General features: G+C 45.9%; 1 protein-coding gene and 2 long non-coding RNA genes across 3 annotated transcripts; all 3 read left to right on the top strand.

Moving 5' to 3' along the window:
- Positions 1-76: 76 nt before the first annotated feature.
- On the top strand, positions 77-3,588 carry LOC142412620 (uncharacterized). The gene is made up of 3 exons (XR_012776536.1): positions 77-255; positions 1,546-1,725; positions 3,418-3,588. It is a non-coding gene; the product is annotated as an uncharacterized LOC142412620 (long non-coding RNA).
- A 1,050-nt stretch (positions 3,589-4,638) lies between these two features.
- Positions 4,639-16,593, top strand: LOC142413107 (complement factor H-related protein 1-like). The gene is made up of 8 exons (XM_075509153.1): positions 4,639-4,802; positions 6,134-6,337; positions 6,636-6,836; positions 12,756-12,930; positions 14,262-14,446; positions 14,766-14,966; positions 15,280-15,477; positions 15,619-16,593. Exons 1-8 carry the CDS (start codon positions 4,739-4,741, stop codon positions 15,630-15,632), a joined length of 1,242 nt encoding a protein of 413 aa, XP_075365268.1. The 5' UTR covers positions 4,639-4,738; the 3' UTR covers positions 15,633-16,593.
- LOC142412621 (uncharacterized) lies at positions 8,207-11,718 on the top strand. Its single transcript, XR_012776537.1, has 3 exons — positions 8,207-8,385; positions 9,676-9,855; positions 11,548-11,718. It is a non-coding gene; the product is annotated as an uncharacterized LOC142412621 (long non-coding RNA).

Here is a 16,593-nt window from a genome sequence, read left to right on the forward strand (position 1 = left end):
TGAGCTTTTTGTCATGCATGTGTTGATATTGTTGCTGTTAACTTCTATTTCAAGAGGAACCGTGTGACTACCCAGCTATAGAAAATGGCAAGTTACCTGACACACTGGAGAACCACAAAACCCGTTACTTTCCAGTGAGGCTTGGGCAATACGTTGATTACCACTGCAATAATGGTTATTCAACCCCGAGTGGCAAACCCTGGGTTCGAATGGTCTGTTCTGAAAGGGGCTGGTCTCCAGAGCCAAAATGCCTCAGTAAGTACATTTCCACTATAAGCTCAATTCTGTTATAACTAGCAAAGGTCTGTGCAGCATGAATTGTGCCGATGGAGCACAAGACAGAACAAAGAACAGTTTGTTAAAGTAGAACTGCTTTAGTTGACCCCTGAACTGCACCCAGACTGCCATTCTATCTGCAGAACTCAAACTGTCTGCTGGTGAGTGACACTCTGAAGTGAGTAAGGCTGAAACGATGCCTTTGGATTTTGGAGATTCTTTACTCCTGACACTATCCATGAGATTAAGAAACAGGAAATGTTTCTCAACTCTGGCTTCTGGGTCATGTGCATGCATCTACTTTTACCTGCACACACAGCTGCGCATACAAACAAAGAGTTTCTACTCTATGTAAATACATTCTTCCTTCCATGGCTTGGGCACTTTGTCTAGAGGTTCCTCTCTGAGATCCATTGCCTGGTCCCTTTGGAGAACGTTTGGGGCTGAGAAGGTGGCACACTCTTGCAATAAGCTGAAAGCGAGCATAGCATCAGCAAGAGATTTAGACACACTGACTTAATGATTGAACTATAGAAAACAGATTTAAAGCAGCGAGCTGAGGCCTCCTCTCCTAACACACATCTTCAGTCACAGTAAAGTTCCTACCTAGTGGTAGGGTTTGCAAGTGGATTACAAAAGGGTGATCTTTCCCTGTTGCCCTCAGTGGGGTGGTGCTCAGTACAGGAAATGAGTGGAGTCCTGCCCGGAGGAAAGGACCAGTTACTCAAGTAACACAGCTATGGCATTCCTTCAGCCATCTCCCTTCTGTCTGGGCTCTTGGGGGCACAGGATGCCGTAGAGCCAGTGTGCTTAACTGTTGCTAAAGTCTCCAGAGCTGGTCTGGGAGGCTGATACCTTTGCACTGAGATGATAAAATCTGGAGGCAAATGCTGAAAATCACTCAGGGCAGACATCAACGTTTTAGAGACGCAGCAGACCAAACCAGAGCTGGTGTACAGGACACTAGATGCACTGAAGTTAGCCAACCCTGCTTATGAACGCTAGGTAAGTGATATTGTTTAGTAGACCACTTCTTAGCAAGCACTTCATGTAGTTACTTGCACTCCTGTTCATGTGATTCATTAATCTTAGGGCAGTGAAACAAAACAAGCTTTCATTCAGGTTTGAACACGAATGTCTTTTTGGGATAGAAGGATACAGAAAGGTGCTAGGAGGCCCTTTTTGAGTAACTGTCTTCCTAAGAATTAATTTACCTCAGTTCTTCTGTACAAATTACTGTGGTTAAATGTGCTTACCTTCCTTCTTTAGAAAAATGTCATGCTGGACAGCTGAAAAATGGTTATGTCCCACGTAGCCCGAAGGATGTTTACATGGAAGGTGAAAGAGTTAAATATGTTTGCGACAGTGGCTATCATACTGAACATGAAGGTGGGGAAGTCATGTGCACAAAGGATGACTGGACACCTCCTCCAAGATGTATCCGTAAAAGTGAGTGTGCTTGTATTTTGTTGAGGTTTCTACCTAAAACCAGTCAATCCGTCATCACATCACCTACGTTAGTCCGTCACCACTGCTTCGTAACTCTAAGTCTAGGTGCTCTACAGCTGAAACACAATGCTGTGATTCTCTCAGCTGGCTCATGCAGCTCTCATGTCCCTGTATGCTGCTGAGGTCAGTCGCTATACAACCGTGCAGAATGTAACCCTGTAAAACGTCCACCCGTGGCTCATTCAGATCTAGAATGTAAGCTCTGGGATGGGAATCATAGTCCTTTTGTCTTCAGGAGTGAAATCTTGTTATAGCGTAGCTGTGCAGTAATATGATAAATAGTATAATTATAATATATTATAATTATAATATAATAGTATGATAAATTCCCCTTGCACAGCCTATCTGTAATTTCTTGTCTCCTTTCAGCCTCTCGCTGTGCCACCTGATCCCTGTTTCTCTTGCTTCCTTTCCAATTAGCATCATACTGGAAGGGGGGAGGAATAGGAAGGGTACCTCTCCTAACTCTATTTCCAGCTTTTGCTCCTGACTTGCACCAGCCTTGAAATTGCTAGAATGTCTCACAGGAACTTTAAATACTTTAGATAATGATTTCATACGGACAAAAGAAATAATTCAACCTAACTTTTCTTAGACTGTAAAAATATTGTTTTAGGAAACAATTCCACCCTGGCAGAGGCACCGTCCATAGAATGTTTTGGACCACCACCCACTGAGATTTTGACATAGCAATGAGCAAGCAAAAGAAAATTTTATTGTTCCTACTGCTAGGCAACCGTGGGCATTACTGGTATAAACACCAACACATTTGATGTGAAATTTAAACTTCTGAAGCTGTTGCATGAAAGTATCATGAACTCTGCTCCCTACATTCAAATACATCCTCTAGTGTTCCTCAAAGTCTTTTTTTTTTTTTTTGTATCTTCATTTACTTGATCTCTAATGAGCAAATGTTGCTATTTGTTGTAGTGTTACTTTCTTAAAATGAAGAAACTCCTTCACAGGATAATTTATTAGTAAAGAACTTAGCATACTACAGAAGTTGTCTTCCAGAATACAAGAGCATAACATCCAACCGAGATACAACCAACATAAAACTGATTTCCATCTGTTTAGACTGGCTTAAACAATGTATTCCAAGTGGTGTGAAATCAGTTACAACATTGGCTCTGTCTGCACTAGTGTTTCAGTGTGCAAGAAGGGGTCCTTTGGTACAAATTTGCTTTAGTCCTGTGGTATTGCACACTGAACAATTTCTCTTTGGTAGAACCGAGGTGGTACCTGCACACCGTGGTGATCTCTGGCATGCCCCCCTTGCAATATGGACAGAAGGTCCTCTTCATGCATGCACAGTGCAGTGCACACCCAACATGAATTTCATTTCTAGTGAAGACCAGATGTGGACAAATAATTTTGGAAGCTTACAGGATTGCTGCAAATCAAACCCCTGTCCATCCCTGTTTGTGCTGCACGAGTTGGTAACTGTGAACTTTGACTTTTCACTTTCCTTTTGTCCTCCAGGAAGAGAGCTCAAGGCAGAAGCAAAAATTCATGTGCTCTTAAAAATGTTCTAAATCCTACTGATTTTCATTTGTCCTCCTTCTTCTGTGTATGATAAGCATGTAGTTTAGCAGAGTTTTACTTGGAAGAAATTCTGTCTATCTCTTTCAGAAACATGCCAGAATATCAACTTTGACAATGGTTATTTGCTCAGGAGAGGGAAAACATTTCCTTTACAGGAGAAGGTCCCCTATAGTTGTCATACTGGCTTTGTAACTCCAGAAGGACAAGAAAGAGGAATGATACAGTGTCAAGAGAATGGGTGGACTCCACTTCCAAAGTGCATCAGTGAGTAGCAAAAAGGCTTCAGAGCTCCCTATCATTGTCACTGGGGCAGAGATGATGTCCTATGTACTCAGATTCTTGTCATCTAGATTGGTACAACTCAATTGGTACAACTCAGTTGTATGTACAACATACAACTCAACGGGAGATGTATCTGCCTGGTGCCAGAGTGCAGTATGAATATGAAAGCAATTTTCAAATTATGGGTGTAAATTATGTTTGTAAATTTGCTCACCAGGAATAAATATTTGGATTTTTTCATTCTTATTCTTTCCCGATTTTTCTCCTTGTCCTTTTGTGGCACCTTCCAGTAATAGGAGTATAAATGATATGGTATAACTCAGGCCATCTATTCTAAGACATGCTGAGGAATCTGTAATCCAATTGTTAAAATATTACTGATGCAGGTGATATCTTGTAAGCAGAAGTTCATTAAGAGCTAGAATAAAGTGTTTTCAGAAATGAATAGGAGATAGATGAGCACAGGACAAATGAGGTGCCAGCTGTGAGGAGCTGTGCTCTGTCCCCTGCCCAAATCTGTGGCTGCAGGGTGAGCAAGTGCTACTTGGCTTTCACACACCTCCATGGAGCTGACTGCACTTACCCCTCCCTGAGCAGTGCAGGCTGACAAGCTCCTCCAGCGCTGCCAGTCCTCCAGAGCTCTGCGGTTCAGCAGAGTGCCGCCTTGGCTGCTACCCCTGTGATCTCCAGGAATGCCAGCGCTGCCCGGGGAGGGACGTGGGCACGCAGGAAGGCTGGTGTGGCTTCTCGTGCCGTAAGGTGTAGCTACAGAAACACTGGCTTTTTCTAGAAGCTCTCATTGACCCTGCTGTCTCCCGAGAGTCCCAGGAAGAGTGTTCTGCTGCCGCTCTCACACCTCCTTGCTTTCTCCATGGTGAGCTCTTGGAGCCGTGACCCACCTGAGGCAGAAAATCTGGACAGAAATTGTAACAAGATTGATTCCTTTAACGGTGGGTTGTATCGGGCAACACCTCAACGACTGCAAACGTGACTGCAGCAGTGTCTCTTTTCAGATGAGACGTGTGGACCTCCTCCAGAAATTGCTGGTGGTAAAGTTCAAGGTGTTAAAAAGTCAAGGTATTTGCCTGGGGAAAGTGCTCGCTATCAGTGCTGGCAAGGTTTTGAGATGACGGGGGCCTCCACCGTAGCGTGTCAGAATGGCACCTGGACAGAGCTGCCAAAGTGCAAAGGTAATTTCCCTCTCTCTTCATACAGTTGCTTGTCAGTGAGACTGTCATGAAGCTGCCTCAGTGGCATTTACTTCTCCGGATTTCGGTCTCATTACTGTGCACAAACGCAACGTATCTGGCACACTCGGGAAGAAGCCATCTTCCCAGCGATGTATTGAGATGAGTTTACCAGCTGAGTGACCCAGGTGGCTTCGCTCGAGAGGGCCCCATCTGGAAAACCACCCTGAGAGCTGTTGAGGCTGAGAGCCTCAGGGTGGAAAACCACCCTGAGGCTGAGAGCAGTTGCTGGCCAGGTCTAGTTTTGAGATGCACCCCTTGGACTTCTTAGAATCTACTGTCTATGCCTGCCTGCTGAGAAGAGAGTGAGAAATTTTGCCGTCTGTGTTGGAGAACAGAGCCCACAGCTTCCCTGCTGGTTCCATCCAGATAATGCAGAGGATGCATTGCTATATTGAATGCCATGGAGTCAAAGCAACTGTTAAATCAACTGAGGGTAGAATCTGATGTGTGAGCCAATACCTAGGTACTGCGTTGGTGCCTCCTAGGATTTCATGAGCGCACTGAGTAATCTCATTGGTTTTCATTAGACATACAGAAAGTTTGAGCACGTGAACCAATGCAGCAGCATTTGGCTCAAACACCACGCAGGTGGGAGCTGAAAGGGCTGCAGAAACAGCAGATGAATTCGGACCAGGCTGCATATTGTGGCTCCTGAACACGATGTCAAGTGCAAAGAGTGTCACTGCTGGTACCAAGGGATCTGGGTCTTCTCTGAAGGTTTCCCAGTGCAAGGTCTGTTGGAAGGCCAGACTTGGCAGCAGTGTGGTGCTTGAATAGGTGTAAAAATCCGTGAGGCAGCAGTGCTCCAGGATTGGCAGGCGTGAACTCCCCAGTGGCCGTAAGTGGCCCACAGAGCCCAAGGGCTATCCCATTAGTGATTGCAGTGGTGCAGGTCAGTGACAGTCGTTACCGTCTGCAGTCGGATCCGCTTTTCTCACTGCTCAGGCAGTACAGGGAGGAGGTGGGTGTCAGGCTCTTCTGCAGAAAGAGCGGTGCCAAACGCTGCACCGTCACGCAGGATGAGAGGAAGTCCTGCAGACAGCTGCAAGCACTTCAGGCATGGCCAGACGGGGTGAACTGGTAGTTGTGAGTCCCAGCACTGGAGAAACGAGAAACTCTTGCTCTTTTTCACCTGCCAGGTATTTGGTTTTCTCTCTGCTTTCCTCCGGGTCTCTCACAGTGCCAGTGTTCTGCCCGGTAGTATTTGTGGCCAGGCCTCCGTTGCAATTAAACTCTCGTGGCTTTCTCTCTGATTGGGAATTTTCTTCCAGGGAAAGGTGGGAAATGTGGCCCGCCTCCAGTTATTGAAAATGGAGACCTTCTTTCCTTCCCCATGCAAGAATATCCACAAGGTACAACTCTGGAATACAAATGCCCAAGTCTCTATGTCCTGGAAGGATCTCAGTACATCACCTGTACTGATGGGCAGTGGACAAGCCCCCCAGTTTGCCTCGGTAGGTTGAAGCATGTGCTGTGTGATTGCTCCTGTTGTCTTTTTCTCAGATCCTGAGGGCATCACTTGTGCAGCAGCACTTGTGCTGGGGCTGCGATGCCGGCAGGGCAGAACAACAACGAGACCTTCTTTTGTCCACAAGGAGTTTCTTCTTGAAGTTAGCTTATGCAGATTTTCCTGACACAAGTAACAGAGGGTCAGAGCAAATAGCTGGAAGTGTTTTGTGATGCAAAGACTTTCTGTAGGCTCTAGGGGGAAAACAAAAGTTACCTGTGGTGCGTCTGTATGAAGTGATGACACTCTTCTCTTTCCTTTTCAAGTGGCCTGTGCAGCATCTGAAGAAGACATGGGCAGAAACAATGTTGAGCTGAAATGGGTCACAGGAAGAAAGCTGTATGTCAGATCGGGTGACGTTATTGAATTTCAGTGTAAAAGAGGGTATTTGGAGGACCCAGCCTCTTCCCCATTCAGAGCACAGTGTACAGAAGGGACGATAGAATATCCACGGTGCAAGCCAGGAAGTAAGTCATCTCCACTCCTGCCACAGCTTAGCCGCTGGGTTGTTGCATGTTTAGGGCTGAAGCTGAGGGGAAAGCCTTTAGTTTTGCTGGGGAAGTGCCTGGGGAGGTAGTAGCAGGGCACCAGGATGTGGGAGCATCCTTAGGCTGCAGGTGGTGAGGAGCAGTGCCCCCAGGAAGCCATTGACCGGTGTACCTGAGCTGGAAGACGGCTGGGGAAAGGGCTCTCGGGGGCTTTCACCTGGTAGTAAGAGTTTCAGAGCATCGGGCCATCTATAACTCAGGCCATCTATTCTAAGACATGCTGAGGAATCTGTAATCCAATTGTTAAAATATTACTGATGCAGGTGATATCTTGTAAGCAGAAGTTCATTAAGAGCTAGAATAAAGTGTTTTCAGAAACGGAGATAGATGAGCACAGGACAAATGAGGTGCCAGCTGGTGACTGATATGCACAACATGCCAACCATGTCTGTATTTTTAAGCGGCAAAATTCTGATGCCCCGTGGTGTCTCTTCTTTTGCATTGGCCATGAGTCTCCATTTCTGCTGATAAGTGGCTAATAAACCAATAAAACCTGAAAAGGGTCAGGCAGGACCTGCCTTTCATGAACCGTGCTGGCTGGGCCTGATCCCCTGGTTGGCCTGCGCATGCCTGTTGAGTGCACTCAAGATGCACCGCTGCAAAATTTTCCCCGGTACTGAGGTCAGGAGAAACTTCAGGAAGAACCTACCTGCCACGGCCAAGTAGGACACCCTGGGTAAACGTGATTGAAAGCTTCTAGGAATCTCCTCCTTCTGTCTTTGACCTGTCCCTGAAAAGGGTCCGTTCTTTTGAGGAACTGAGAGAACAAAAGAAAAACACTGTAGTTTTAAAATGAACATGAGAAGAGCTATTGGTGCGGAATCTGAAAAGTTACAAATGAAAATGGTGACAGGAGTCATCTCAATTTTAAGAGTCCACAGTTCAGTGTCTATATCTGAGCTAGCTGTCTGGGCTCCCATCAGGGTGTGTATAGTAAATTTAGTCAAGACGCTCTACAAAAGAGCGTCACCTCACCGCAGAATAAATACTTACATTTGGCCTCATGAAGCAGCCTTTGGAGTCCACTGAGACTATTGACTAGATTTCTGTTGGTTGCAATGGAAATGGAGGGAACCAACATAGGTACAGGTAGTGACAAAGACACCAGAAGCAGAGTGCAATTGTTCCTGCACTCCTTAGGATCTGCCAAGGTGATTCTGCCAGTTTCAGAAAACACTCAGATGATGAAGCTGAAGCTGAACTAATTGTGTCCTGAGCTTTTTGTCATGCATGTGTTGATATTGTTGCTGTTAACTTCTATTTCAAGAGGAACCGTGTGACTACCCAGCTATAGAAAATGGCAAGTTACCTGACACACTGGAGAACCACAAAACCCGTTACTTTCCAGTGAGGCTTGGGCAATACGTTGATTACCACTGCAATAATGGTTATTCAACCCCGAGTGGCAAACCCTGGGTTCGAATGGTCTGTTCTGAAAGGGGCTGGTCTCCAGAGCCAAAATGCCTCAGTAAGTACATTTCCACTATAAGCTCAATTCTGTTATAACTAGCAAAGGTCTGTGCAGCATGAATTGTGCCGATGGAGCACAAGACAGAACAAAGAACAGTTTGTTAAAGTAGAACTGCTTTAGTTGACCCCTGAACTGCACCCAGACTGCCATTCTATCTGCAGAACTCAAACTGTCTGCTGGTGAGTGACACTCTGAAGTGAGTAAGGCTGAAACGATGCCTTTGGATTTTGGAGATTCTTTACTCCTGACACTATCCATGAGATTAAGAAACAGGAAATGTTTCTCAACTCTGGCTTCTGGGTCATGTGCATGCATCTACTTTTACCTGCACACACAGCTGCGCATACAAACAAAGAGTTTCTACTCTATGTAAATACATTCTTCCTTCCATGGCTTGGGCACTTTGTCTAGAGGTTCCTCTCTGAGATCCATTGCCTGGTCCCTTTGGAGAACGTTTGGGGCTGAGAAGGTGGCACACTCTTGCAATAAGCTGAAAGCGAGCATAGCATCAGCAAGAGATTTAGACACACTGACTTAATGATTGAACTATAGAAAACAGATTTAAAGCAGCGAGCTGAGGCCTCCTCTCCTAACACACATCTTCAGTCACAGTAAAGTTCCTACCTAGTGGTAGGGTTTGCAAGTGGATTACAAAAGGGTGATCTTTCCCTGTTGCCCTCAGTGGGGTGGTGCTCAGTACAGGAAATGAGTGGAGTCCTGCCCGGAGGAAAGGACCAGTTACTCAAGTAACACAGCTATGGCATTCCTTCAGCCATCTCCCTTCTGTCTGGGCTCTTGGGGGCACAGGATGCCGTAGAGCCAGTGTGCTTAACTGTTGCTAAAGTCTCCAGAGCTGGTCTGGGAGGCTGATACCTTTGCACTGAGATGATAAAATCTGGAGGCAAATGCTGAAAATCACTCAGGGCAGACATCAACGTTTTAGAGACGCAGCAGACCAAACCAGAGCTGGTGTACAGGACACTAGATGCACTGAAGTTAGCCAACCCTGCTTATGAACGCTAGGTAAGTGATATTGTTTAGTAGACCACTTCTTAGCAAGCACTTCATGTAGTTACTTGCACTCCTGTTCATGTGATTCATTAATCTTAGGGCAGTGAAACAAAACAAGCTTTCATTCAGGTTTGAACACGAATGTCTTTTTGGGATAGAAGGATACAGAAAGGTGCTAGGAGGCCCTTTTTGAGTAACTGTCTTCCTAAGAATTAATTTACCTCAGTTCTTCTGTACAAATTACTGTGGTTAAATGTGCTTACCTTCCTTCTTTAGAAAAATGTCATGCTGGACAGCTGAAAAATGGTTATGTCCCACGTAGCCCGAAGGATGTTTACATGGAAGGTGAAAGAGTTAAATATGTTTGCGACAGTGGCTATCATACTGAACATGAAGGTGGGGAAGTCATGTGCACAAAGGATGACTGGACACCTCCTCCAAGATGTATCCGTAAAAGTGAGTGTGCTTGTATTTTGTTGAGGTTTCTACCTAAAACCAGTCAATCCGTCATCACATCACCTACGTTAGTCCGTCACCACTGCTTCGTAACTCTAAGTCTAGGTGCTCTACAGCTGAAACACAATGCTGTGATTCTCTCAGCTGGCTCATGCAGCTCTCATGTCCCTGTATGCTGCTGAGGTCAGTCGCTATACAACCGTGCAGAATGTAACCCTGTAAAACGTCCACCCGTGGCTCATTCAGATCTAGAATGTAAGCTCTGGGATGGGAATCATAGTCCTTTTGTCTTCAGGAGTGAAATCTTGTTATAGCGTAGCTGTGCAGTAATATGATAAATAGTATAATTATAATATATTATAATTATAATATAATAGTATGATAAATTCCCCTTGCACAGCCTATCTGTAATTTCTTGTCTCCTTTCAGCCTCTCGCTGTGCCACCTGATCCCTGTTTCTCTTGCTTCCTTTCCAATTAGCATCATACTGGAAGGGGGGAGGAATAGGAAGGGTACCTCTCCTAACTCTATTTCCAGCTTTTGCTCCTGACTTGCACCAGCCTTGAAATTGCTAGAATGTCTCACAGGAACTTTAAATACTTTAGATAATGATTTCATACGGACAAAAGAAATAATTCAACCTAACTTTTCTTAGACTGTAAAAATATTGTTTTAGGAAACAATTCCACCCTGGCAGAGGCACCGTCCATAGAATGTTTTGGACCACCACCCACTGAGATTTTGACATAGCAATGAGCAAGCAAAAGAAAATTTTATTGTTCCTACTGCTAGGCAACCGTGGGCATTACTGGTATAAACACCAACACATTTGATGTGAAATTTAAACTTCTGAAGCTGTTGCATGAAAGTATCATGAACTCTGCTCCCTACATTCAAATACATCCTCTAGTGTTCCTCAAAGTCTTTTTTTTTTTTTTTGTATCTTCATTTACTTGATCTCTAATGAGCAAATGTTGCTATTTGTTGTAGTGTTACTTTCTTAAAATGAAGAAACTCCTTCACAGGATAATTTATTAGTAAAGAACTTAGCATACTACAGAAGTTGTCTTCCAGAATACAAGAGCATAACATCCAACCGAGATACAACCAACATAAAACTGATTTCCATCTGTTTAGACTGGCTTAAACAATGTATTCCAAGTGGTGTGAAATCAGTTACAACATTGGCTCTGTCTGCACTAGTGTTTCAGTGTGCAAGAAGGGGTCCTTTGGTACAAATTTGCTTTAGTCCTGTGGTATTGCACACTGAACAATTTCTCTTTGGTAGAACCGAGGTGGTACCTGCACACCGTGGTGATCTCTGGCATGCCCCCCTTGCAATATGGACAGAAGGTCCTCTTCATGCATGCACAGTGCAGTGCACACCCAACATGAATTTCATTTCTAGTGAAGACCAGATGTGGACAAATAATTTTGGAAGCTTACAGGATTGCTGCAAATCAAACCCCTGTCCATCCCTGTTTGTGCTGCACGAGTTGGTAACTGTGAACTTTGACTTTTCACTTTCCTTTTGTCCTCCAGGAAGAGAGCTCAAGGCAGAAGCAAAAATTCATGTGCTCTTAAAAATGTTCTAAATCCTACTGATTTTCATTTGTCCTCCTTCTTCTGTGTATGATAAGCATGTAGTTTAGCAGAGTTTTACTTGGAAGAAATTCTGTCTATCTCTTTCAGAAACATGCCAGAATATCAACTTTGACAATGGTTATTTGCTCAGGAGAGGGAAAACATTTCCTTTACAGGAGAAGGTCCCCTATAGTTGTCATACTGGCTTTGTAACTCCAGAAGGACAAGAAAGAGGAATGATACAGTGTCAAGAGAATGGGTGGACTCCACTTCCAAAGTGCATCAGTGAGTAGCAAAAAGGCTTCAGAGCTCCCTATCATTGTCACTGGGGCAGAGATGATGTCCTATGTACTCAGATTCTTGTCATCTAGATTGGTACAACTCAATTGGTACAACTCAGTTGTATGTACAACATACAACTCAACGGGAGATGTATCTGCCTGGTGCCAGAGTGCAGCATGAATATGAAAGCAATTTTCAAATTATGGGTGTAAATTATGTTTGTAAATTTGCTCACCAGGAATAAATATTTGGATTTTTTCATTCTTATTCTTTCCCGATTTTTCTCCTTGTCCTTTTGTGGCACCTTCCAGTAATAGGAGTATAAATGATATGGTATAACTCAGGCCATCTATTCTAAGACATGCTGAGGAATCTGTAATCCAATTGTTAAAATATTACTGATGCAGGTGATATCTTGTAAGCAGAAGTTCATTAAGAGCTAGAATAAAGTGTTTTCAGAAATGAATAGGAGATAGATGAGCACAGGACAAATGAGGTGCCAGCTGTGAGGAGCTGTGCTCTGTCCCCTGCCCAAATCTGTGGCTGCAGGGTGAGCAAGTGCTACTTGGCTTTCACACACCTCCATGGAGCTGACTGCACTTACCCCTCCCTGAGCAGTGCAGGCTGACAAGCTCCTCCAGCGCTGCCAGTCCTCCAGAGCTCTGCGGTTCAGCAGAGTGCCGCCTTGGCTGCTACCCCTGTGATCTCCAGGAATGCCAGCGCTCCCCGGGGAGGGACGTGGGCACGCAGGAAGGCTGGTGTGGCTTCTCGTGCCGTAAGGTGTAGCTACAGAAACACTGGCTTTTTCTAGAAGCTCTCATTGACCCTGCTGTCTCCCGAGAGTCCCAGGAAGAGTGTTCTGCTGCCGCTCTCACACCTCCTTGCTTTCTCCATGGTGAGCTCTTGGAGCCGTGACCCACCTGAGGCAGAAAATCTGGACAGAAATTGTAGCAAGATTGATTCCTTTAACGGTGGGTTGTATCGGGCAACACCTCAACGACTGCAAACGTGACTGCAGCAGTGTCTCTTTTCAGATGAGACGTGTGGACCTCCTCCAGAAGTTGCTGGTGGTAAAGTTCAAGGTGTTAAAAAGTCAAGGTATTTGCCTGGGGAAAGTGCTCGCTATCAGTGCTGGCAAGGTTTTGAGATGACGGGGGCCTCCACCGTAGCGTGTCAGAATGGCACCTGGACAGAGCTGCCAAAGTGCAAAGCTAATTTCCCTCTCTCTTCATACAGTTGCTTGTCAGTGAGACTGTCATGAAGCTGACTCAGTGGCATTTACTTCTCCGGATTTCGGTCTCATTACTGTGCACAAACGCAACGAATCTGGCACACTCGGGAAGAAGCCATCTTCCCAGCGATGTATTGAGATGAGTTTACCAGCTGAGTGACCCAGGTGGCTTCGCTCGAGAGGGCCCCATCTGGAAAACCACCCTGAGAGCTGTTGAGGCTGAGAGCCTCAGGGTGGAAAACCACCCTGAGGCTGAGAGCAGTTGCTGGCCAGGTCTAGTTTTGAGATGCACCCCTTGGACTTCTTAGAATCTACTGTCTATGCCTGCCTGCTGAGAAGAGAGTGAGAAATTTTGCCGTCTGTGTTGGAGAACAGAGCCCACAGCTTCCCTGCTGGTTCCATCCAGATAATGCAGAGGATGCATTGCTATATTGAATGCCATGGAGTCAAAGCAACTGTTAAATCAACTGAGGGTAGAATCTGATGTGTGAGCCAATACCTAGGTACTGCGTTGGTGCCTCCTAGGATTTCATGAGCGCACTGAGTAATCTCATTGGTTTTCATTAGACATACAGAAAGTTTGAGCACGTGAACCAATGCAGCAGCATTTGGCTCAAACACCACGCAGGTGGGAGCTGAAAGGGCTGCAGAAACAGCAGATGAATTCGGACCAGGCTGCATATTGTGGCTCCTGAACACGATGTCAAGTGCAAAGAGTGTCACTGCTGGTACCAAGGGATCTGGGTCTTCTCTGAAGGTTTCCCAGTGCAAGGTCTGTTGGAAGGCCAGACTTGGCAGCAGTGTGGTGCTTGAATAGGTGTAAAAATCCGTGAGGCAGCAGTGCTCCAGGATTGGCAGGCGTGAACTCCCCAGTGGCCGTAAGTGGCCCACAGAGCCCAAGGGCTATCCCATTAGTGATTGCAGTGGTGCAGGTCAGTGACAGTCGTTACCGTCTGCAGTCGGATCCGCTTTTCTCACTGCTCAGGCAGTACAGGGAGGAGGTGGGTGTCAGGCTCTTCTGCAGAAAGAGCGGTGCCAAACGCTGCACCGTCACGCAGGATGAGAGGAAGTCCTGCAGACAGCTGCAAGCACTTCAGGCATGGCCAGACGGGGTGAACTGGTAGTTGTGAGTCCCAGCACTGGAGAAACGAGAAACTCTTGCTCTTTTTCACCTGCCAGGTATTTGGTTTTCTCTCTGCTTTCCTCCGGGTCTCTCACAGTGCCAGTGTTCTGCCCGGTAGTATTTGTGGCCAGGCCTCCGTTGCAATTAAACTCTCGTGGCTTTCTCTCTGATTGGGAATTTTCTTCCAGGGAAAGGTGGGAAATGTGGCCCGCCTCCAGTTATTGAAAATGGAGACCTTCTTTCCTTCCCCATGCAAGAATATCCACAAGGTACAACTCTGGAATACAAATGCCCAAGTCTCTATGTCCTGGAAGGATCTCAGTACATCACCTGTACTGATGGGCAGTGGACAAGCCCCCCAGTTTGCCTCGGTAGGTTGAAGCATGTGCTGTGTGATTGCTCCTGTTGTCTTTTTCTCAGATCCTGAGGGCATCACTTGTGCAGCAGCACTTGTGCTGGGGCTGTGATGCCGGCAGGGCAGAACAACAACGAGACCTTCTTTTGTCCACAAGGAGTTTCTTCTTGAAGTTAGCTTATGCAGATTTTCCTGACACAAGTAACAGAGGGTCAGAGCAAATAGCTGGAAGTGTTTTGTGATGCAAAGACTTTCTGTAGGCTCTAGGGGGAAAACAAAAGTTACCTGTGGTGCGTCCATATGAAGTGATGACACTCTTCTCTTTCCTTTTCAAGTGGCCTGTGCAGCATCTGAAGAAGACATGGGCAGAAACAATGTTGAGCTGAAATGGGTCCCAGAAAGAAAGCTGTATGTCAGATCGGGTGACGTTATTGAATTTCAGTGTAAAAGAGGGTATTTGGAGGACCCAGCCTCTTCCCCATTCAGAGCACAGTGTATGGAGGGGACGATAGAATATCCACGGTGCAAGCCAGGAAGTAAGTCATCTCCACTCCTGCCACAGCTTAGCCGCTGTGTTGTTGCATGTTTAGGGCTGAAGCTGAGGGGAAAGCCTTTAGTTTTGCTGGGGAAGTGCCTGGGGAGGTAGTAGCAGGGCACCAGGATGTGGGAGCATCCTTAGGCTGCAGGTGGTGAGGAGCAGTGCCCCCAGGAAGCCATTGACCGGTGTACCTGAGCTGGAAGACGGCTGGGGAAAGGGCTCTCGGGGGCTTTCACCTGGTAGTAAGAGTTTCAGAGCATCGGTTGTCCAGTGTGAGGTCTACAGGCAAGTAATGAAAATACTTCTTCCAGGGAACTGTACAGTGCGTCAGAGCGCTATGGAAAGGAACAATATTCAACTACCGTCATCAAGCCGGTCGAGCACTTCCATCTATCGCTCTGGGGATTATATTTCCTTTGAATGCAAATGGTGGTACCGACCAGTTTCACACTCTGGGAAAGTTAGAGCAGAGTGCCTGGATGGAGTGGTTAATTATCCTACATGTGAACGTACGTGCTCGGTGCCGAGGACATGGCAGGGCTGTGGGAGGCAGCTTTTCTGCAATTGCCTGTCCACTGCTCCGAGGAACCACTGCGATGTGTCAGGCTTGGTCTTCACACCTTTTCCTCTTTTTTCTCTTTACGCTGCAGGGTTCTTTGGATAAATGGAAATGGCATGAAGGAGCCCAGCTGTGGAAATGAAAGATCCCTCAACCAACCCAGTGATCTGAGCTCAATTTTTCCTGGCATTTCCCGTTTCGCTGTGCTTTGTTTGCAGCTTAGCCAATGTTCTGTCTGGGAATTTGTTATTTTCTTTCTTTTTATGATTGGATGACTGTGTTTACATGGTGTCCACTTTTTGTAAATGTATTTACATTTTGTAAATGTGTTTACATTTTATCCATCGGAATGGTTGTGCTTACATTTTATCTGTTCTATATTGATCTCACTGTTATTCTCATTAACAATTGTGTCCTGAAATAGGCTGGCTTTGGTGGCATAGAGAATTAAAGCCCACAGGTAATTTGATCATCAGCAAGTAGAGTGTGTTTGGCCTTGTCTGCTCCTAGCTTCTTCTCCCTGCGCTTGCCTGGAAACTAGCCCGGGGTCATGGCAGAGGTGAGTGTCCTGACCGCCTGATCAGGATGAGCAAGTGAGTGGAGTCTCCTTTAAACGGCTCCAGGAAGTCTCTAGATCACAGACCCAGTTCTTATGGGGGACCTGAGCCTCCCTGACATTTGCTGGCAGGGCAAGACGTTGGGATGCAAGTTAATTGGAATTTCTGGATGGAGGCGGGGATGACTTCTTGGTCCAGGTCCTGGGTGGGGAAATCTGTGCAGCGCACAGCTCCATCTGCTGTTCATTAACAAGGAAGAACTCTCTGGGGTTATGGAAGTCAATGGCAACCCTCGTTGTGGTGACCATGTAGTAATGGCATTCATGATTCCGAGGGGAGAGAGAAAAGCAAGTAGCAGAGTACAAACCATTCACCTTAGGAGAGCAGATTTTGGCTTATTTAGGAAACTGTTAGGTGGGATTGCTTGGGAGTCGTAGAGGAGTCCAGAAAAGCTTACAGGTCTTGAAGGACAGAATCTTCTAAGCACAAGAGTATTTGATTCTGGTGCT

The sequence above is a fragment of the Mycteria americana genome, chromosome 7 (assembly GCF_035582795.1).
Source record: "Mycteria americana isolate JAX WOST 10 ecotype Jacksonville Zoo and Gardens chromosome 7, USCA_MyAme_1.0, whole genome shotgun sequence".
NCBI lineage: Eukaryota > Metazoa > Chordata > Aves > Ciconiiformes > Ciconiidae > Mycteria > Mycteria americana.

Excerpts from the sequence above, each read along its gene's own strand:
- LOC142413107 (XM_075509153.1), top strand. The coding sequence starts at position 4,739 with ATGACGGGGGCCTCCACCGTAGCGTGTCAGAATGGCACCTGGACAGAG. Across the intron at positions 6,338-6,635 it reads TAGGTTGAAGCATGTGCTGT|TGGCCTGTGCAGCATCTGAA; the intron begins GTGATTGCTCCT and ends TTCCTTTTCAAG. Across the intron at positions 14,967-15,279 it reads TCCACGGTGCAAGCCAGGAA|GGAACTGTACAGTGCGTCAG; the intron begins GTAAGTCATCTC and ends TACTTCTTCCAG.